Consider the following 25,225-nt stretch of genomic DNA (forward strand, 5'->3'; position numbering starts at 1 on the left):
AAAAAAACTCAAAATTCTGGGGAAAGGTCTTGTCATACGACCTACGATGTTCAATGAGATGAATACTAGATGTCAGACTAGAAAGGGATGCATGGTCAAGAGGATCATGACTACAAATCTATTTTTATTTATTTTTTTTCATTAAGATCAAGTTATCAAATTTGACTATCCATTAAATTCCATACTTGCAGAAGTTCATAGTTCATATTGTTTTGTATATCTTGTTTTTTAAACTCTGTTAGTATTTTACAAAGAAATAATACAGTGAATGTTATAACCTCATAATATTCAGAAACAAGCACTATTAGGTCCTATTAGATCCAAAACTAACTGAAATACGCTTTGAAGCGATCAATTAAAATTTATGACAAACACTGTTTTTCATTTTTTGGAAATAAACTGCAATTATGAAATCATGTTTATTGCTCCAATAAAAAGCAGGTTTGAGAAAACATCACTACCTTATAATGCTATTTGAAATTCTTGCCAAAGATGAACAGTTTTCACCAGTTATTTCAGTTACACCATAAGGAACCCAGGTGAAAATAGAGGAAACCATTTGGCAAACCATAACTGACTTCAAATACAAAATGGATATGTTCAATTAATAAAAAAGGAAAACATTATAAGATATATAAGATTACATTATATTTATAAGATACATTAGGATTACATTATAAGATACTTATAGATATTAGGGTTCCAAAATCAGACCAAAAAAAAAAAAAAAGCTGAAAAAATGAAATAGATGTAAAACTCAAATTTTCTGAAAAGCAGCTGAAACACAGCAATATTATCAAGTTCTGATATAATCAGAGTAAGAGGTGATCAAAATAAAAAGCACTAATTTTGGTTAATGAAAATGATAACTTCCATTAACTGGGAAGATTCAAGAGATGGTCAGTATAACACATACCACAAAAAATACATGATTTTTGAGGAGAAAAAAAAACATTTAGTGAACAATCTAGCAGATATGGTTTTACTGTATGCTGAAATACTTTAGATGATCAAGGATAAGAAACAGGCAACTACAAGGGAAATGCTTAATCAGTAAATGAAATTCAAAATTATAACTCTAAATTCAATAACATCACATCATGAGGTAATAAGTAATATAATAATAATAAAATTGTTTCAATTTCAAACTTTAAGAAAAAACTATAAAATTCACCTTTGAATTTTTCCTTTAAAGATTTTTTATTAGAAAAAAATTATTTTATATGAAAATTGATTTGAAAAACTTACTGTTGATTTTGAACTAACTTACTTGATGAAACTTACCATACATATGTTGTTAATTATTATTAATTAACTATAATTTCCAATTTTTCCCCATCAACTTATATTTATTTTTGGCATAGCCAAATGTCCTTCCTGGTGTGTGGGTAAAAGACAAATTAGAAAAACATAAAGAAAAGGATTGGCCTTAACCCTTGAGTCTTCAACAGCATAAGAAAAAAAATTGAGAGGGAAACTACATGCCATAGTAAGACTACTTTAGATGAGTTCACCACTTTCCATGCTTAAAATCCATAAAACTAAATATGTTCCTTCATTTACTAAGGTTTTCGGGATTATCATGGTTAGTGCTCATAAACTGCCTAGAAAAAGGCAGGACTACTGCTAAGGAGTGTTAGCTTCACCACTGGATCAACTGAAGGGGCTATTCAGGCTAACCATCCACATCTGGTCAAAAAGAGAGTGCTCTTTCACCATGATGATAATGTACTTCCACACACGTTTCAGGTTGTTGCTGCAAAACTTCATAATCTATGCTTAACATGAGCATATTTGCTGGATTTGACTCCCAGTGATTATTTCTTCTACCCAAACCTGAAGAAATGGCTCACTGGATGAAAATTTCCTTCAAATTATAAAATCAAAGCAGAGATGACTGCTTATTTTGCAAATTAGGAAAAAAAACATTATACTGAGGGTATTAAAAAGTTGGAAAGTCATTGGTCTAAATGTATCAAATTGCAAGGTTGCAATGTATAATACCAGACTATGTTGAAAAAAAAAATGAATTTCTGAAAAATCTTCATGTTTTCTATCTAAGGTCAAAAACTTTCCAAATGACCCTCATAACCTGGAAGAGAACAGTAATGATATTTCATGGTATCTAATGAATAAATTACGGTAACAGAGAGCAATAACTGAAGAATGGAGGAAGCATATACTTGTCCTGATCTATAAAAACAAAAAAGTATGAACAAAATAAGAGAAACTACAGAAAAGTAATTATAGTGTTTCATTCAATGAAAATTGAGATAAACTGTTGACAATTCATACAAGGAAGGTCACATCAGTTCATACAGACATGATAATTGCTTTAAGACAATTAATGGAAAGGTACGATGCTGCTTTTACCACATATTTTTCAATGATAACCCCTAGAAATTTATGACCAATATTTCCATTAAATGCACTGTCAATTAATGAAACTTATGATGTCATTAATTACATATTTAAATGAAAATTATAATCTAATAATTAATCATTCGAATTTACTTTCATAATATTCTAATAAGTATAAAATGTTTTACCCAATAACGAGCTCAGAATTGATCCAAAATCTGGGTCTGCCACAAGAGAATCTTTTTCATAATATTTACTAAAAGAAAAAAATAACCATCTTAGGTTAACAAACTTTACACAATGAAATAACCACAAAATACATTAATATTTTATTTAGCACATACTAAGAATCTTACACACACGTGCGTGCACACACACAAATATATATATAATTAACTCACAGTCACAAATGAAATGAACAGGTTAAAATTTAATTTTATTAAAATGTTTAATACACAGGATATAATAAAAGAATTAATAATTTTAATAAAGTACAAAGTTTAAAACATCTGAAAAACAGATACCCCAAATGGAAACAACTTGAAAAATTTCTGAATACAACAATAGAAATGAGGAAGGAGACTCAATTAAAGAATAACTAGACTGATGAGCTGGTATTTCTTACAAACAGTGGTGTCATTAAACCAGAAAGTTGCATTGGGAATAATTTATTTGTGAACAAATTTAACAGAACCTTCTGCAACGTGTTATACATGAATAAGTTTGAGTGTAGGGATCCCCCAACATATTACAATTTTTAAAAAATAATATTTTATTCAAAATTATAAAAGTGTGACAGAAATATAATTTCACTAATAAAACTACTGGTCTGCCTCAAAAGTTTAATTGAAATTTTCTTCAAGATTTTCCTGATTTGTTTTTAGAACTTGGACAATTTAACATTATGCCAGCTGCCTTTCTACAGCCACAAGCTTTTTTTTTGTAAATGTAATTTTTCAATTACAAAAATGTACTTTTTGTAATTTTACAGCATCCTTTTTTGAAAATGCAAATATTTCCAGTATTTCCAACCCCAATCATCAATCATGCAAAAGGTTCAATCATTTATTTAAATTAAATTTTTCAATGTGACATAACAGATACTACAAACTGTAAAGATGACAAGAGTGTTCTTTTAGAACTGTTCACATCTACTTACATAGTTCCTTTGTAAGTGAGGATACTGTTAAAGCTGAAGTTAACATAGCTACACTCCACTTTGAAATGGTTAAGAAACTTATTTAATATATATTTACATAAGATAATTGATCTACATCGCATCAGTTCATTTACTATGATACTTTTGGTGAAGTTCAATCAATAAATTTCATTTTAAGTACGTGTAATTTGTGATTTTATGTGCTATGTGTGTAATTTTCATGTTGAAATTAATATCTGTATATATGTCCTGTTTCTATGATATGTTTGCAAATGTCGATTCCATTGTATGAGGTGCTTATAGAAGTCTTTTGTATCAGTAGGCAAGAATCCATCAAGCTTGTCGGGTGTATCATTTCATAATCATGAAGTTCAATAAATATATATATATATATATAAGTTATGTATAAACACAACAATGATATGTTTTTAAAAATTATTTATTTTATTTAAAAACACAATGTATCATACAATTCTCTTTGAAATACAAGCAATTACTAATTACTAAATACAAATGTAAGTTACGCATACATGCTAACATTACAAATAGGACCATGTAAATCGAACAAGTCGTGGATTGGAAATAAATAATTATTATTACAGTTACAGTAAAGAAACAAAGGTTGCAGCTGCATTACATTTTTTTTCAAGGTAGTTTTTCCTGGAAACTAGAGATAGGTAACACACATGGCTTATGGAATGTAATGCATCATATCTATTCCAGTAATATAACTCCACCCTCCAGATTAAAATTTGGGGGTCGCTCAGCAGCCACATGTATTTTTCCTTTTTAAATATCTTAACATACAATACAACAATAATAATAATTACAATCAATATACAATACAATATTATAATTCAAATCCATACATCATCTTTGACAATATTATTTTTCCTGAGCATTAACAAATTATTTATATTTATATTTTCTAATTCCAAACTATTTAGATTAATCAATAAGTCTGAATGCTGCACCTTTTCTACATTTAATTCATTTATAACAATAAAATATTTATAATATATTTTTATTACAATTATTACTTAATACAATTATTCTTAATCTTTCTGATTTTAATAGATATTTTATTTTAACATATAATTGCTGAATTTTAAATTATATATATAGTTGTGTGTATTATTCTATTTCAATGTACATATGTTGTAATATAAACATAGTAATTTTATCACACGTATTATGATGTGCAGTACAGTTCTACATGTGTTCAACAAAATATTTTTATACCTAGTCTCATTCATTCTTTAACTATAATATTAAAATCTTTTTATAAATTAAAAAGATTAATAAAAATTATTTCCTAATTTTTTAAGTTCCGGCTAAATTGTTTCATTTAAATCTAGTCCTTTAATAACAATTAATTTAATAATATATTTTACAATTAGTAACATTTAAATCATTTAATATATATAGCCTAGTTCAAATTCAATGTTACAATAGTTATAACATCAGTTTTCCTTCACAAATAATATAAGTTTTAAATAATCCTTATAGTAAAATTTCTTTATAATACATAGTACATCTTATTTTAAAACATACTGTAAAATATTTAAAATAATTCACATAATAATAAACATACATCTTCATATTATTAAAACAAATTTTATTATGTATATAGTTTTACTAAAATGTGCAATCAATTATTTCATAATTATTTATAATTTCATTATCATCACTTTTATTTCAATATTAATTTCATTATTATTTGACAACCATACTATTTTGCTTAATTTTTATTTCATTTAATATCATTTCATCATTTGCATCCATGTTACCAGGAATTATTTTTATAATTTAACCTAAGCCATTTATCTATGCCACATTTTCTATGCCAGTTATAATTATTATTATTATTATTATTATTATAATTATTAAGATTATGATTGCAATTATTACGACTATAATTACGATTATTATTACTATTATTATTACATTGTTTTTTTTTTGTATAGTTTTAGGGGCATCAACTACTGTGGTCATTAGCCCCCTCCACAACAAAAAATAAAAAGAAAAAAAGATTCTATACCCTCCCAGTACTCCTGCATCCCAGTACTCAGTTGCTAGAGAAAACTCTAGCAACATAGTCAAAATAAAAAATATCTTTTCTTCCCCTGAAAAACAAAAACTCAGGTGACATAGTGATCGACTAGCCTTGTCAAAATAAAAGAAAGCATCTAAAAAAGACTTTTCAATGGTTAATGAAAACCACAAAAACACAACATAACAAGGGTGTAAAGGTCCTTGTCATTTTAAAATATTTCTACCCAGTTCTTATGAAATTTAGTCAATAACTCTCAAAAACAAAACTCTGTCAGTGATATAGATTGAAATATGCATCAATAAAATCTATTAAACAAAAGCATTACAAGGGAGTAAAGGGCCCTTGTCACTTAACATCACACAAAAAAAAAAACACTTATACTCAATCTCAAATATCAATATTAATTTTTTAAAATTGAAATTATATTTATTTCTAACGAATCTCAATTAAGATATTTGATCTTACTCTGTTAACTTTTATCGCCTAGGTTTTCCCTTAGGCCATCCTTTATTCTTGCCCTTACCTCTATTCTTGGCTCTCCATTTTGTGAAATATGCGCTATTTGCACATTTAATAACTTTAGTATATGTTCATAAAAATCAAAAGGAGTTTCATTACTCCCCTGTTTTAATTCAGCTAAATCTAAATTTAATGTAAAACAATCTCTTTTGTCGAGATAATCGTTTAATAATACTTCCCTAACATCACTCCAATTATAACAATTAGATCTTATTATTAATTCTAATGCAGGTGTTTTTTATTTTAGAAATAATTGTGGAAAATAAATATTCATTTTGAAAGTCATCCGGATTGTTGGCGACATAAAATTTTCCTACTAATTTATGACATAAAGTAATGAAATGATTCAAAATTAATGGGTCACCTGAGAATTCAGGTAACATATCTAAAAATTGTTTTTTTTAACACTGATACTGCAATTTTTCAATATTAATATACTATACACACAATTATATATATCTAATACACAAAATTATTAAAATATTTCTTATATTCCACTTAAATCTTTTCTTACTTACAGTACTACTTTTATTATTATATATATGCTGATCGAGTTGCCTTTGCTGATTGGGCTGCCTTTGTAGTTTGTTACTGTCGTCAATTAGTCGGCCTTCGATGAGCGGGTTGTTGATCAGAATTATATTCACTAATTCTGCCAATTGGAACAGCTTTGTAGAGATTTCCTCTCTTCTACATCGCTGCAGTTCAAAGATTGAATAGATCTTGTAGCTTCCATAACTACTGTGATTACTGACTTCGATGCAGACTTCATCAAATAATACGCTCTTATTCTCGTCGTCCATTGCACCTTGTTGACGATATGATGATCAAAGAAATTATATTCATTAACTTTTCGAGATGACTTTTATTTAGTACCCTTCATTAACGACTGAAATTGAAATTGATATCATATGTGCTAATAAAATTTGAAGGGTCCTACTGACTGCGCCAGTTATGTGTATACACAACAATGATGTGTTTTAAAAAATATTAATTTTATTTAAAAACACAATGTATCATACAATTTTCTTTGATATACAAACAATTACTAATTATACAATACAAATGCAAGTTATGGGTACTTGCTAACATTACAAATAGGATGATGTAAATCGAACGTGTCCTGGATTGGAACTGAATAATTATTATTACAGTTACAATAAAGAAACAAAAGTTGCAGCTGTATTACATTATTTCTCACAGTGGCTTTTCCTGGAAACTAGGGATGCATCATCTATTCTCAGTAATATAACTTATATATATATATTTTTTTTTTTTTGAGATGTCTATTGGTGTGCGTTTTGTTAGTTTGCTGTATGTTATTATTTTGTAAAAAAACTTTAAGTTACTGTTGAATGATGCAAGTCAATATAATACTTTTTTCTGTACAGTTACATGGAATGAGTATACTCTTAATCTTATCACTAAGTTATTTTGTATTCTTGATGCACAATTTGTTTTGATGTTAAATATGGTTCAACTCATGTATCCTTCAACCTGATTCAATCTGTACCCTTTATTATAACCGATCTCTACTGAGATCTAACATAACTACAAAGAAGCCATCACCATGATACACAAGTCATAACATACTACCAAGAAAAAAATCAAACTATAAGCTTAATACAATCACTAACAGAAAAAACCTCTTTACATGCAAAAATAAATACTACACACAGTCGAGTCAACCAATGCTTTTAACTGTTTGTAACCTACTGGTTGAAATACTTTTCACTGAAAAAAATATTTACTAATATCACTATACAAAAGATATTTATCTCTACAAAGGCAACAATAAAAAATATTACGTATTTATCAATAAATTACACCTCAACTTACAGTCCAAAATATGAACGCAACAAATCACTAAACTTACTTGACTTTACTGCATACAAAATAATTAGCATACTTTAAAAATGCATAGAAAACCCTCTACAACACACACACGTGCGCACTACAAATTTACATACAAACGCAAAACATTTTACCATATGTTAGGTGCCTTATATACAACCCTTATCAGATGACTAAACTACACAAATGAAATCAACAGAATAAAATATGGCATAGCTTATTGACTACCAATCTCTACTTATGAACACCATGCTACATTAAATACTGAACAAAACCAAAAATACAACTAATGGCAGAAAATCCAAACGTCAATGAAAATAATCATATAAAATTGCATGCATTTAAAAAAAAAAATTAGTTTATCATGTTGCTTTTAAAACTACAAAAAAATGTACAAGACAAACAAAACAAACAGAGTAAACACCAATAAACATAGCAAAAAGTAATATATAAATCAAACTGCATGACATACTGCACCAGGCATACTTATCCACAGATACAAAGACATATAATTTACTAACAAAAACAGAATTAACTTTTGCAATCACTTTTTAGAAACAAACAATGAGCAAATTTTTTACATAGCATGTAAAAATTAATTTCTCACCACACTTGACCAAAATTAAATTTAAAAACATGTTACATAGACAAAAACAACATATTAAACAAATACTGCATAGATTAAATGTATTTTACTAGGAACTAAAGTGGCTTCCAAACCGGTTTAAAGTGCCATTGGTAACTATACTTGAAGTAGCATAAATGCAAAAACTACATAAACAATAAATACTTCATAACTAATGAATCTTCTAGAAGAAAAATTTCCATATAATTTGAAAATGAGTTCTTTATATCAGAAATACAGCTCACATAATGGTGCAGCTTATGGATTTATATTTAACTTCATGCCATATATGTTACTTTTTTACAATGAATTTACAAAAACAAAATCTAATTAATTAAGTTCACTTTTTTGAACTTCTACAGCTCAGTTACATACAATCATTTAAAACTGAAACATTATGCATGGTATTTAGGTTCAGCCATGAACAACTTGAAACCAGTGTCTATTATCAAGTGAATATCTTTGCTTTAGTGATACATACAACTTTTCAAACGAATACAGAATAGTATTATTTTTTTTTTCATTTACAATTGGTACATTATGTATAGATATACAAAGAGTTAAGTTAGTTTCTTTTTCTTCTTTACTTTCATGTATACCATTGCAAAGTATAAAATAGATAAAAGGGACTTGTTTGTGCAGTTTATTTTAAACGTTAAGGCATGAAAAATATTGTATTGTGAGAAATATGTATATAAAATTTAATTTTAAATACATAATTTCAACAATTATTCATTTTCTCAAACATTTTTATTTTACGCTAATTGCAGTAGGCCCATTAACAGGACCTACTGCAATTCATAAATAAAAATAGGAATTGGGAGGGCCAAGGAAGATCAAAATTTCTTTGTTGCCAATGAGTTGAAGCTTGTCTACAAAAGAAGTTTTGTAAAAGAGCTGTTAGAACAAACATCCAACATTTGTTAATTGAAAGGAGGCAAGGAGGCTGGGGTGACAAGGGTTCAAAACCTCTTTGATGTCAATGAATATTTTACGGTCCTTTGATGTAGACTGTTCAGAAAATAGATTTTGACTGTCATAAAACAATGGTTTTTGTTATGAAGAGAACCGAGGGTACTGGGTGGGCAACAGGACTCAAACTTTCAATACCACTAAGTTTTTAATTGGCCTCTCAGAACACAACCACTGAAAAAATGGCCTGACATACCAAAATAACAATTCAATCTTCTTTTTAAGCAGACAAGAGACTGAAGGAAGCAAAGAGCTCCAACCACATTAAAATAGTGTAAGCTTATTACTTGTATTTAGAGAATACATTTTGAAAAATAATGGTTCAAATTTCAAAACAGTCCAGTTTTTGTTAGTCAAGAAAGACTAATAAAGCTAAGATACTTGGTTCTCAAAAGTCTTTAGTAACATTGTATCTTTCCTACTTTTCTTGGAATTTAGAACACATTTTGAAAAAATTAATTTTGAAAATGTCAAGATTTTAATTTGTTAATTAAAGGAGCCAGGCCAGTGAATTTAAGATTCTGGATGTACAATAGACCCCCATCCTTAAGACAATATTCACTTTTTTTGGCCTCCAGAACAAACTGTTTAAAAATTACTGACTGAATTTCTTTTATGTTTATGGACAACGTGTCAATTTACAACAAATAGGCTAGGGGTGCTAGAGAGTTGGGATAAATGGACCCTAATTCTTGGACACTATCAAGTTTCTTGTATGCCCTTGTGGATAGGATGCATTTTGAAATAAAGAGTTCGAATATTAGCTTTTAAATGTGGGTGAAAATACGGGCTGTAAACCCTACCGTGAAACTAACATGAATACAATTCACTTAAGTTATAGTGAAGATTAAGATTAATTTTAGAGACTGAGAAACTAATATAATAAACAGTTAGGTAAACTAAACAAGAATTTATAAAACTAATAATTGAAGAAACTACAGTAAACTTCTAGTAATAACTATAAAAACAGATAGAGAAAATGAATGGATGACTTAAAAATGAAAACAGCTATGGCAGAGACACTAGATAGAACTGCAAACATTAGAAATAATATTTAACAGAAAATTAACAGTGATAACAAAAGATATATTGGAACTATTAATATCATACAGAAAGGTCAGAATTGAAAAACATGTAATCACAAAAATATATTAGCTCATTAAAATAAAACTTATATTTAAATTAATAAGAGTAAAGCAGCAAAAATAATAGAGGTTGAAAGTAAAATGTAGTGATTTAGAGAAAAACATAAGTGCTGAAAGGAAAATGTAGAATATAGAGAACAAGAGAAAATTAAGCCAAAATGGATTAGTATCAAATGTGCATACAGTAAAATGCTGTTATAAATTGAAGTATAAAATAGGATATGGGACGCGGGGTATCATCAGCTAGTTTAGAGGAGGAAAAAGAGATTGGTAATCGCAGAGGACATTACTCTAATCAATATCTGACTTAAATTTGTTAAAGCTACAAATATGGTAGAAGGAATAATAATTTGAATTTCTATGTTGTTTAGAAGCAGCAAGTTTAAACAGGGTCTACAAAGAAGTATGTATAATGTAAAAAACTGGAGAAGTACCCTCAGACTTTACAGAGTGTTCTCTCACCAAAGCAAGCAACAGATAAATCTGAGAGCTACCGCACTATCTGTCTAATGGGTGAATGAATAAAATGTAGTGACTTCATAGTAGAATCTAGGGTGTAGTGATAGCTTTAAGTCAAACCAAAGTGAATAGAAAAACACTACATCTAAGTAGTTATATCTACCCTGACAGGAGTGGTAACCAGAAAAACTGAAGATATAACTACAGCAGAGCGCTATAGTGCAGCAATAACTATCTTTCATGTTGCAACTTGTTTGTTGTTCCCTCTGCCTCCCACCTCGCACAGCAACTCTCTCCATGTCAATCTTAGCTCAGTGCGCAGCCTTTGCTCATGAGAGGAAAATTCTTTTATTATTCTAGAACACTCATCTTATTTTAACATGTCGTTGACTGAAGATGAAGGGAATAATAAGAACACTGTGGACAGATACTTATATGTCAAATTATTCACAAAACACCTAGTACTGTTGGAAAAATCAAAAGTGCCAAAAGTTATTAATGAAAAAAAAAGGCGTGGGAAGACGCATGTAGAATATATCCCTGAGGTACTTGGATTAAAATCACCGTAGCACAAATGAAGATGCTACAATATATGAAGACCACAATAAAAAAGAAAACAGATAAAAAACAACACGAAAGAAAAAGATCAAAGTTAATGATTTGGGAAATGTGTTTTTATTAATATTGGAAAAAACAGAAAATCTAGTTTTCACTAGAGTGCCTGGAAGTAATTCCATTGGGATACCTCAGCGAATCGAAGATAACAGCTTCATATCTTATAGCAATAAAGAACACAGTAACCCTCCAATATCTTCAACTAATAAGTTTACGTCTTTTGAAGTTGTACAACAGACGAATACAACATATGCAATGTGCAAGACCCAGTATGAAGAAGATGATGTCCTATGAAAATGAAGAAACAAAAGCCTTAACTCCTTAACTGCAATGGCTGGTCTTTTTGCAGTAATCTGAACTGCAGATCCAGATAGAGAAACAGAAGAAAGAATTGGAAAAAGTAGAAAGTACATTACCAACGAAACACAAACTAACATAACCACAGATGTTTATTTTTATGAAATTTTAAAATAAAATCATAAATAACTGAATGTGTTATAACCTTTCTCCTTTCCCTTCAAAAAAAGACTAAAATAAAAAATAAATGAATAAAAAATAGAAATGTTGGCCAGTACAATTTGCATGGTCTGGCTGTCCACATGGTTTCTAGCTTAGCTGTTGTCACCATGCTGATCGCAAGTATAACTAGGCTCTATACCTGCCTACAGCAGTGCAGCAGGACTAATAGTCGAAGACACAGACCTAGTTAACAACCAGAAGATTGGTACCACCGGCACAGCACAAAGTACTGGGTCGTGACTGTGATGTGACATCGACAGGCTTACCAGTAAAGTAGCTGGTTATTGATTGCATCAGAATATAATTTTAATCTTTTATATTTTTATTTTGTGTTTCATATTTTTATTATTCTCATTATTTTGTAGAAACTAGTAATCATGATTTAATGAACAGAATGCACTGCAATTAAGCCTATACAATATATATTCTAAACAATAAATTTAGATTTAACATACAACATATAACATTACAAATGATAAAATATTAAATTCTTTATAGTCGATAGATGGGTGGAATATATTGAAGAGTTATACGGAGGAAATGAATTAGAAAATGGTGTTATAGAGGAAGAAGAGGAAGTTGAGGAGGAGGATGAAATGGGACAAACAATACTGAGATCTGAATTTAAGAGAGCATTAAAAGATTTAAATGGCAGAAAGGCTCCTGGAATAGACAGAATACCTGTAGAATTACTGCGCAGTGCAGGTGAGGAAGCGATTGATAGATTATACAAACTGGTGTGTAATATTTATGAGAAAGGGGAAGTCCCGTCAGACTTCAAAAAAAGCGTTATAGTCATGATATCAAAGAAAGCAGGGGCAGATAAATGTGAAGAATACAGAACAATTAGTTTAACTAGTCATGCATCAAAAATCTTAACTAGAATTCTATACAGAATTGAGAGGAGAGTGGAAGAAGTGTTAGGAGAAGATCAATTTGGTTTCAGGAAAAGTATAGGGATAAGAGAAGAAATTTTATGCCTCAGATTAATAGTAGAAGGAAGATTAAAGAAAAACAAACCAACATACTTGGCGTTTATAGACCTACAAAAGGCATTCGATAACGTAGATTGGAATAAAATGTTCATCGTTTTAAAAAAGTTAGGGTTCAAATACAGAGATAGAAGAACAATTGCTAACATGTACAGGAACCAAACAGCAACAGTAATAATTGAAGAACATAAGAAAGAAGCCGTAATAAGAAAGGGAGTCCGACAAGGATGTTCCCTATCTCCGTTACTTTTTAACCTTTACATGGATCTAGCAGTTAATGATGTTAAAGAACAATTTAGATTCGGAGTAACAGTACAAGGTGAAAAGATAAAGATGCTACGATTTGCTGATGATATAGTAATTCTAGCCGAGAATAAAAAGGATTTAGAAGAAACAATGAACGGCATAGATGAAGTCCTACGCAAGAACTATCGCATGAAAATAAACAAGAACAAAATGAAAGTAATGAAATGTAGTAGAAATAACAAAGATGGACCACTGAATATGAAAATAGGAGGAGAAAAGATTATGGAGGTAGAAGAATTTTGTTATTTGGGAAGTAGAATTACTAAAGATGGATGAAGCAGGAGCGATATAAAATGCCGAATACCACAAGCGAAACGAGCCTTCAGTAAGAAATATAATTTGTTTACATCAAAAATTAATTTAAATGTCAGGAAAATATTTTTGAAAGTATATGTTTGGAGTGTCACTTTATATGGAAGTGAAACTTGGACAATCGGAGTATCTGAGAAGAAAAGATTAGAAGCTTTTGAAATGCGGTGCTATAGGAGAATGTTAAAAATCAGATGGGTGGATAAAGTGACAAATGAAGAAGTATTGCGACAAATAGATGAAGAAAGAAGCATTTGGAAAAATATAGTTAAAAGAAGAGACAGACTTATAGGCCACATACTAAGGCATCCTGGAATAGCCGCTTTAATATTGGAAGGACAGGTAGAAGGAAAAAATTGTGTAGGCAGGCCACGTTTGGAATATGTAAAACAAATTGTTAGGGATGTAGGATGTAGAAGGTATACTGAAATGAAACGACTAGCACTAGATAGGGAATCTTGGAGAGCTGCATCAAACCAGTGAAATGACTGAAGACAAAAAAAAAATACAGCGATAATACATAAATTAAATAAAATGCAACATATTTTGCCACTTCTGTTTCTCATGAAATTTTGTCGCATTATTTTCATGTATCTCTGCCAATTTCCTCTACATGGAACTCATCTTCCTCTCCACCTTTTTCCAAGTCCTCGAAATCAAAAGTTTTTAAGATGTTCAGCGATATTGTGAAGCATTATTATTACAGCTCATTATTAGTTTTGGTACCCTTTCTAGTGATATTTGCACGCAGTTACCAAGGATTGGGAAACTCTGTTCGAGCTGATTAAATTACTCTTTCTATTATGTTTTTTTTTTTTTTAGTGTATTTTCTGTTAAATCAATATTGAATGTCACCTTCAGATATCTTGAATGGCGTGATCAGCCATGAAGATATAACATAGCCGGAGTCGCCTAGCAAACAAGTAGTGGCGTCATATCCAGAGATTACGTCTTGAATATCACTCCACAGAGCATATTCTTGCACAGAGCTTGACCACTTGGCACTAATGCTCATATACTTTTCCTCTGCATCACAGGTTGCCTGAACATTTACACTGGCGTAATCCTTGTGATTAATATATTCGTCCCCAAACATTGATGGTTTTTTATTTTTATGTGGGTGCAATCTAATGCACCTGTAGTTTGTAAATGATAATGCATTTACCACAATAACTTTGCATTATTCATTTGTTGTGCTTTACTGGGAAAATGAATCCAGTTATGACCTTTTTCAAGAATATGACCCATAACATTGTTAATATTTTTATACACTGTTGATTAATCTATTCCAAAGTCTTCTGCCACTCCACTCTGAAATCAAGCATCACAAATATAACATAAAAACATTTCCATGTGATTTCTTAGGGTTAGTGCTTTTCCTCGAGTTTCATCACTATTTGGTATAAATTCTGAAGTTAGAAAATCAATGCTTTCAAACTCAAAGTGCTTCCTTGCATTTAGTCATAACTCTACTTTCTCTATACGTTTTTCCCTCCCTCACATGCATGAACATCGCCATGTCGAAGACTACTGACAAAGTGGAATGTGCTCTACCTCAGACTCCGAAATAATGACATTGTAACAACACTTAAGTAGTTGTACCTTCACTTTAATCACATTAAAAGTGAAGTTATAACTACCTTTCTCTAAAAACAAAGTTGTAACTACAGGGGGTAGTTGTAACTTACTTTTTTCAACTTAGAAATACTGTAATAATAGCATCAACTCCTTTTTATTCAACTCCTATTTATTTATAGTTTTATGGAATAAAACTTTAACGAAAATGGAGTTAAAAAATATGGAAAGAAAGAATTTTTTTAGAAAATACACAAGACTCAGGTATCAGTAACAAGAGTAAAAGATGAAGAAAGGAGCATAATCTGTCCATTTCTTTTCAATTTTTATAAGTAATGAAGGATAAATATGAGTGTATTAACTGTCAAGGTGATAAAACAAAGAAGCTTTGATTCCCTTATGTGTCATTATTTTGACAGAAACCAAAAATGCATTACAAGAAATACTGAATGATATGGGTAAATAGCTGGAATTAAAAGTTCAATTTGAAAATAAATAAAAGAAAACAATGATAATGAAATGTGATAGAAAGCAGGAAAACAAAAATTAAATAATAAGCCAAACGAACATAATACAGTATAATTACCAGAAATTTATTTCAAAGCTGTAAAACAGACTGACAATTGCAAAAAAATTTTCATTCAGAAAGAAGTCTTTGCTAGTATAAAGTGTAGATCTAAGAGAACTAACAATAAATACATTTAAAATATTTTTGTACGGATTGTTACACTTTAGGGTAGTAAAAGCAAGATAATAGGAAAAGGACAACAGGAAAAAATACAGGCCTTTGAAATACAGCGTTACAGCAGGATGTTGAAAACTAGGTGGATTGACAGAGATCAAAATGAAAATCTCTTGAGATTTAATAGGAGAAAAGAACCTGTGGTAGAATCATGATAAAAGAAAAACATGGTTACTGGATCATATATTAAAGTATATTTAATTTGCATATTGAGATGTATGGAAACAAAGAATGGAACATAATAAACATAAAACTGAATATGAAAGATGTAGGAAACAAGTCGAAGTTAAACGATTAGCAAGGACAAAGTGAAGAATAGCATTGAAGCAATCAATAAATAACATTATAAATATAATATTCCAAAAATAACATTACTCAGGGATTATAGCAAATCACAATCATTTACCAGGATATAAAAATGGGCTGCCTGATCAATGTTTGATGCCAGTAAATATGAATTGTGAAGACGAATATTTAGAAAATAAAAAAGTCTAACATTTCCATGTATTTTTCAAAATAAATCTACCTTTGTTGTAATTACATCATTTATTCCAAAACAAAAGTAATAATATTTCTACCAAACTAGACATAGGATTATTTTCATGATATACAGCACCGTACTGCAGCCTACAAGAAAGAGAATTATTATAACATATTAATTAAAATAGTAAATATAAAACATGGTTTCTAGGAGAAAAAATGGTATCACATACATCCCCAAACTGTCCAACCCACTGTGTCCTTCCCACACAAACATCAGCACCACATGGCAGTTTAAGGGCAGACTTCACTGTGGCAAGATTAATGGAAATTGTACAACAAACAATTTAGCAATAACAAACTGAGATTTCATAGCAAACAGAGGGCCAATTTGACTACTACAAAATTCACCCACTACAGCTGCGGCAACTGCAGCCTCATGATGTCACAGGCGAAGGGTAATACTGTATGTGCACCATAATGCAACTGTTGTTTTATTAGTTATACGGTTTGTCTGGCATTTCTCCCATCACCACTCTATTCGATCGCCCTAAAGCATAAGATCAAATGTCTGTGCTACAAATGGCTACTGTGCCTCAAAATAGTTTAGCGACCAATATCCTAATTAGCTTCTAGAGCTTACCTAACTGCATGAGCAGAATAAGCATGCATGTCCCACTGTTCACTTGTAATATATTACTACAATTGGTAGGTGCACTCCATCTACATACTAAAATATATGACTTGTCAATAAATTAAAATTAATTCCATCAAGGACAGCAATTTGCTGCCACGCCTAGGTCACTGAATGTTAGCAAGTACCTATCCACCATAATATAGCACTTGGAGCCATATTTGATCAATGGCCAGCCATTTCTTGAGGGTAGTTTTTACAGCAAGCAGTAGGAGACTTATATCCCTTAAACTACTGATGCCGGTTGAACAAAGCAACGGCATCAAGGAACTCCCACAGTGTCTGACAATGCGGCTCATGCCACATTGACTCGCCACTTATGAGTGGCATATTTTCCCTTGACCTCTAAGTTCCTGGGTGGCCTGAGTTCTGGCCCCCCAAGAGCAGGGTAGTCGAACATCATGTATTCGTTCGACTGGACCTCCCTGCAGATGCACAGCTCATCAGCTGCCAGGTGGAACCGAAACAAATATTTTCAAATTCGCATGGTTGGAGAGCAGTTGGGCTTCTGTTGCCCTTAAAAACAAACTAGAGGTATTACCATCCCCCTCACATCCTGTATAAATATATACAACTATACAAGGACCTGCACTTAGTCGCGGTGTGCCATGCTTCCATTGTGAGGCTGTAAAGCCTCCTCCACAGGCGGGAGATGGGCAACTGTTTGAAATTTAGAACTGATGCATTGCGATCACCGTTCTGCTTCTGTACAGGCCTGGCTTGAAACCACATCCCAAATACTTTGGCCTCCCTACCTATTCGCAATTTCCACATAGCCGCCCGAACTTTCACCACTAAATTGACTGGGAGAGCCTTTCCCAATACAATGGTAGCATCATTGGAGGTTGTTTTAAACACACATAACTCCTGACCTCACTCAGATCCTTTCCTGATTTTAAGAGCACCCTCACCAAAGCCACCTTCCAACAAGTCAGAAAGCAACCCCTGATAAGGCACCTTGAGAACAGCCTGCCAAACGGTTCTCTTATGACAGGCAGCAGATGATAGAATATATCCGGGTTAAGTTGGTCAATCCCCGGTGCCTTTCTCAGTGCCATTCAAGAAACCACACAGTCTATATCTACAGGAACCACAGTCTGTATGCCCGAGAATGGTATCTCACCTGTCCTGATGCTGACTTCTGCTTCACCCTCTGGAGCATCAGGAAACAAAGTATCCAGGAACACTGGTAAGTCGCCACAAATGTTAACGTGTGGTCCCGACCACCAAACCTGCATTGAACACTGAACAGTGCGTGCAATGGCTTTGGCCGATAACATGACAGCTAGCTGGCAGGGACTGTGTTGCAACTTGTGCATAGTCTTCCTAAAATTTGAGTTTGGCTTCTTTGATAGCATGAACATACTCACTACAGGCGTACCGGTAGATCAGCAGGCCCTCAGCGCACACATTGTGAACAAAAATCCCCATTGGGGGGTGACACTGCTATCATCTATGTGTGATTCTAACTCTTGCGCGCAGCATGCTCAGGTCAGAGGACAACCACTTTTTCCTGGGTTTCCGCCTGCACTTAACAGACAGCTCTCCAGTAGCGAAAGTCATGACAGCTCCAGGCACTCCTATATCAGCAGACTGGCTACTACCCAAGGGTCTGTCCATTGGCCTAGGCCGCTGTAGAACCCTATCGCAGCCAGTCTTGATGGCCCGGCCAAGTTGTTCAGCCATTAATTCCAGTTACTTCATGTACCATTACAACCCCTGTAAGGCAGCCGCACACTTGTGTCGCAGCCTGTCATGATCAAGGCCCCTTAGGTTATAGCAACCTGAATGTGGAGCTCTTAGATTGCCTCCGTAAGCAATCTCATAGGTTATAAGCCTATGATCACTCACACTGTCCTCGGGCCAGACAGTCCAACTACTTGTACTCCTAGGCAGATCGCTCGTCACATAGGTGACATTGATGTAATTTTCCCCCAGTTCGTCAGAGAAAGTTGGCGGTTGTTCTGCCTCGTTAAGCAAGTAGAGGATCCTGGCTCCTACAAACTGTGTGAGACCAGCGTCTCTGGGGGCCAGCGAGTGGTGAACCCCAGGCAGAAGACTTAGCGTTAGCATCCACAGCAACCAGTACTCAGGTGCCCAGGAGACCATCCAGGATCTGTCCCAAATTCGCCAGCAAGTTGTTGATACTACATCCAAGCTGGAAGTATCCCAACACCAGTATAACATCAAAAGTACTAGTGACTCGCATGATGGTGAATTGCTCATCAGAAAACTGGGGCATCCAGAAGACACCCAACAAAACCGAGCCAACTATGATCACAAAGAGCAGCCATCCCCACGAGATTGAATAACAGCAACTCTGTGGAAGCTGTCCACCCTATCCCCAACTGTGTATGGCTCCTGCACCAAGAGGACCTTGCGATCGTACACCTCAAGGATCCTCAAGGCTTCATTGGTAGCCATCCGGGAATGATGCAGGTTTAACTGCCGCAGGAGCAAGCATTCAATATAGTGACAAACATCCTCGAAAGATTCCCCCAGTTCAGGCATCACCATATGCTGTATTATTCATGATCTTCGCCCGGGCTAGGTCATGCTACCTGCATTGCTTGCCCCCGATCCAATGTCCGGTATCAAAGCCTTTCACCAAGGGACAGAGAGCACACACTGCAGGCACAGTCTTATTAGGGCAGTTAGCTGCCCTGTGTCCAGCAAGGGCGCAATGACCACACATCTCAGACTGAGCTCTACAGCGGAGAGAGGTGTGACCAAAGCCTTGACATTTGAAGCACCAGGTTACTTCTGTAATGTCAACAACCCTGCAAGAAGTTCATCCAAGGACCAGCCGACCACCAGCCACTAAGACCTTCTGGATCTTTGGCAAGGTCTCAATCAGCCAGACCACCCTGGTCCCCTTGAGGAAGTCCTCGACAGCCATATCCAACACAGAATTTTGGTTGTGTATGGCCCTGAGGATTTTGGGCTCCTCTACCCTTGTTGCCCTCAGAAAATCGTAAACCAATATTTACGGCCTCTGCTCAGCCAGCAACTGAGCCTTTAGCCTGTTCTTCTTAAGAACTTCGGCCTCCAGCAGCCGCTTCACCTGCTGCTCATTTACAAACTCTATCATGACACCATTGTCCCTTGTTATCATGACCAGGGAAATCTGGAAATTTTCTATCCTCAGGTCCAGGACCTTTTTCAGAGTTAGCTCCATCATTGCTGATGAAGCCCCTGGTTCAGGTGTGATCAGGACCACCTTGGCACTGGCCCTCTTAATTTTTGCAGCCGAAGCCTGGAATGGCAGTGGTGGACTAGGCCGCTTAAGCCCAGGGGTGGTAGTTACACACCAAAGAAAAATAGGCTTCTTAACCTTCTCCTCCACCTGTTTAATAATTTGTGAAGTTCACCAAGGGCTTCACCCATCACCACCTGGTCAATCTTGCCCGAGAGCCTTGACACAACTGTATCAAGGGCCTGGTTGGCACTGTGGAGGCTTTTACACATTAAAGCCAGCTCAGCAACCATCAAACTACACTCGGACAGGTAACAGTTGACTAATTGTCACACCTCCACCGAAATCCAAGATTCCTTCGAGGAAAATTTAGTCCATGCGGTCCATCTCCTCAATCCTCCCCAAACCAGCCCGAGAGCCAGACCTCCCTACAGAAGGCTTCGCCCCAGAGACCTTCAGCTGAGAGCTAACCACCACATCACTATCCCTCACCACCCTCGACTTCGTGAGGAGGTGCCCTTCGGACTGGTTGCGCCCTCCACAGCCTCTCTCCTTGCACAGTTCCAACTTCCATTTTCCCTGCACAGCTCAACACAGAGGTTTTGACAGGATTTTTAGTGCAATCCACCGGTGCACAAGGACACTCCACTACCCTCATGGAGACCTTCGAGACCTCCTTTGCAGACTGGGGTCTCGGTGAAAACCTGCCGATTGAACTTCTCAGCTGGAAGGGGTCACCAGCTACCAGGTCCTTGGCCAAACTGACCAAGCAACTTTATTAGTCATAAATTTTTAACCTAAATCAATTAATAAAGTTTTTTTTTAATGTTGCTAATATTGTATATTTAAATCGGTTATAGTTTTTCTAGTGCCCTTGAAACAATATTGAAACAAGCTAAAAACCATTGACAAGCTATGGAAACAATCACTGTTGGCATTTGCCAACAACAAACATATGGTTATCATCTAAAATTTACTGCTTTGTATAACTGTTAATCGAAAAAAGGTGCGGTTACCAGAGGTACATAATAAAGCAAGCAGTATGAGGAATGATTGAAAACAAAACACAACTACTCATATTAGGTACAAGCGAACTTTCAACGTTCAGTAACATGGAAAATGTATTCGAGTCTAATCTAGTAACTTATTTTTTTCAATAACAAATCTACGGGAGTAAATGGTATAATACCATTTCTGTACCATTTAAAATTAGAAAAATATCTTAACCTTACTGATGCAGATTTAATGATGCAATATCAATATACTGCAACCTATTCTTAAAATGTATACATGAAAAAGAAGACAAAAAAGAATGTATGACACACTGTACTAACTTTAAAACTGAAAGTATTGCTGTTTACAGAAAAAATTATTTGGAAAAAACACTTGATGAGGCATTTGAGAAATTAGTCAATGAAGAGACTGAAGTTGTAGAAAAAGGCAGCTGTTGGTCATAGCTGATAATTGACAATTTTTCCTCGAAAACAAGCACTTTCAGTTGCAAGCTCAACTTACATCAATCTACCCGCAGGTTGAAACAACAGTAAACTGGATCACCATAAAAAACACAGTTGAGTAGGTGGGCTACTCTCACAAAACATGTAATCAATCCATATCATGAAAGTTTAGACAAATGGCTCAATATGCTGCTAAACAAATATGACTTTCGCATATTGCAATTCCTACAAAAGATTGTGGACATTCCAAAATTTGAAAGAGTTAATGGTGTCAGTAAATGTTTATGCATTAAAGAAAGACAATGGAAGTGAAACCAATAAAAGACTGCTCTGTAGAAAAACTGATCACTTTTATTAACTGTAAATAAAGAATGACAAAACCAGTCATTACTCTTACATAAGACATTTCTTACAACTGAATCGGTCGCAAATGACCAAAGATATCATGAAATTAAAATATGCAAACGCTGCCCCACATTCTTCAGTAAGGATGGAAACATTACTATGGAAAATGGAATCACACCTTTGGTGCTGTTCTTCATGATCCAGCTCATGGTAAGACCAACAAAGACTGATCCCAACCTCAAGTGTTATTTAAGAATTATCAAAACATGTTTCCCATTCCGATCGTTGCAGACTTCAATTTTGAATGTTAGTCAATATATGAAGGTGAAATATATCACCTTCATGTATTAGATTATGATTTTTAATCGGCAATGTAAAGGCCACTGTGGTACTATATACATATGCATTGGAGAATTTTATATTTTGATACTAAAATATTGAAAATTTTATATTTACTTCTAACACTCCCTTTATTTAGTGTAGAGTCACTAGAAGGTATTAATATTACTCCAGTTTACTTAAAGGGGCCTATTTATTTCTGTTATTCATACAAATCCAAATTTTATAAAAATATTTTAATTTTGTTTTTGTGCAATAACTTAAATATACTTCAAAAAAAAAAAAAGGATCTGATTAAAGTGTAAAATTACAAATCATTTTTAAAATATAAGAAAATAATAAGCACCACAATAAAAAATTCTTAAACAAATAATCATAATGCTCCTAAAACCATCAAAACAGAAATCCCAGTGAAGAATCTCTCAGCTTATGAAGATTTTTTATTTATTTCATTTTTATTCACAGACAAACACTTCATACAATTCCACTGATACCATTACATTAAATTAATAATCTTACATATTAAAATGAGCCACTTCATAAAATACATTTATTTAAAACAGAATATATTATATAATAACTTATTTTAATAATGAACATTATACAAAACACAGTAAAGATAAACATAATTACCTTGAATTCTGAACAAGATAATCAATAATTCTAGCAAGATATTTTTCAAATAGAGCCAAACGTATCCATAAGTACTTAGGAGGATGAGACACAAGACTGACATTTGACATATTTTTTTGTAATGGAGGTTTTGTAACACTAATACTACTAGTCAGTGTTCCTTTGTTACCAGAAGGACGATTCACACTGTCACCACTTGAAGATGATCTCCTGAAAATGTAAAAATGATAATTATTATGCAAGGCTTATTATGTCTACTCATAAGCTTAAATGGGTTATTTATTTTAAATACGTATTTAAACAGCATCCACATTATTTTATTGAAAATTAACATTTTTCAATATCAATATTAATATTAATGAATGGTCCACTAGATATAGTAATAGGACAGAGAGAGGAACTTATATCACCTTCAAATCATTGTTATATTTTATAACCATTCTATTTATTTGTGCGATATGCACATGAAGTAAAATATTCATTAAGAAACGGTTTAATTAATAAAATAAAAATAAAAAAATGGTCCCAAATAAATAAATTCTACAAATAAATTTAGAATATAACATAATATTTACAAAAATAATAGTTTTATCATTAAGAAATATACAGAAATAGAAAAACTTTCAGTATTAATTTAAAAATAAATTAGGTATTTTTTGAAAACCAATAGTGCTACAAAAATCTAAATCAGTGCACATCATACCACAGTATGACTAATTGGGCCATAATAAAATCAAAAGAAATTAAAAATTCAATCTAATAAAATTAATACTGATCAAAAATGTTTATAACATAATTAATAAATAAGTGTAAGTTTAAAGATGAAAATAAAACATACCTAAAACTTCAGAAGAGTGGAAAACATCTTATTACCTTAGCTTATAACACAAATACATATACGACACTTTTCAAAAAACCATTTAATTAATTAAAAATTTTGTTTTAAACTGACAACAATAGATTAAAATAATTAATAACAAGAAATCTAACCCAATTGGGTAATCTAACAAATTGGGTAATCATAAAAACTGTGTGGAGAAAATAATTGTAAAAAATTGTATAAATGACAAATAGAAACTTTATAGAATGCTTTCAGGAACAATTACAAGCAAATAAATAAAATAAAAAATTCTCATCACATAAGGAAAATAAACACATACTTTCACACATAGAAAACACACTGATATTGAAAATCAGTTTTAAATTAAAACATGATGATCAACTTAAGCAAATAATAAGTTTAAGGTTAATAAACATTTAACATCATAATCTACATTTAAAAATAAATTGATACATGGAGCAAAAACATTAACTTCATTATCTACCATCAAGTTATAATAACAGCAGAATAATTGATTTTACGTAAGTGATAAAATTAGTTAATGTGTATCTTTAAAAACGTTCGAAAAGAGCATTCAAACAGTAACTACACATCTTTTCTTTTCTTTTTTTCCCCTCTACTCCTCTAGGTCGATCCAGACTGTTGGGTATAACTCCACCCAGAGGAGTGTCTGGTTACTCTAACGAGCCTTCCCACCAACCAGCTGTATATCCAGTACGGTAGGTCGGCTCGCCGGTCAGTTCTTTTGAGGAGTCTATATTGTGCCCTTTCTTGACGCTGTGTCCAGACATATCTGCCCAAAACACAGTGCCGGATCTTTTCTCTTTTACTGTGTCTACCATCCCCTGGAGTCCCCAGAGGATCATAAGCACTGGCACACCTGGGCATGCTAGCCCTCACCTCTGGGGCTGTCCTCCCATTCCGTTCCTATACTAATAGCCCCGGCACCACTACACTTGATTTTTACTCCTGATTACCTCCATGGCATATGTGTTGACTCTTCTCCAATGTTCCTTGCTTTGTAACATGTAG

At 32.9% G+C, this 25,225-nt stretch overlaps 1 protein-coding gene across 2 annotated transcripts in view; it reads right to left on the reverse strand.

Annotated features, from left to right (window-relative positions):
- The window catches only part of LOC142323060 (small G protein signaling modulator 2-like), a 133,258-nt gene that overhangs the window by 78,263 nt on the left and 29,770 nt on the right, over positions 1 to 25,225 (reverse strand). For both annotated transcript variants that reach the window (XM_075362185.1, XM_075362184.1), the window contains exons 5-6: positions 23,353 to 23,562; positions 2,550 to 2,617 (exon numbers count right to left, since the gene is read on the reverse strand). In XM_075362185.1, the coding sequence (XP_075218300.1) occupies positions 2,550 to 2,617; positions 23,353 to 23,562 (278 nt within the window). The remainder of the gene's footprint in view (positions 1 to 2,549; positions 2,618 to 23,352; positions 23,563 to 25,225) is intronic.

This window comes from Lycorma delicatula, chromosome 4 (genome assembly GCF_047948215.1).
Source record: "Lycorma delicatula isolate Av1 chromosome 4, ASM4794821v1, whole genome shotgun sequence".
Lineage (NCBI taxonomy): Eukaryota > Metazoa > Arthropoda > Insecta > Hemiptera > Fulgoridae > Lycorma > Lycorma delicatula.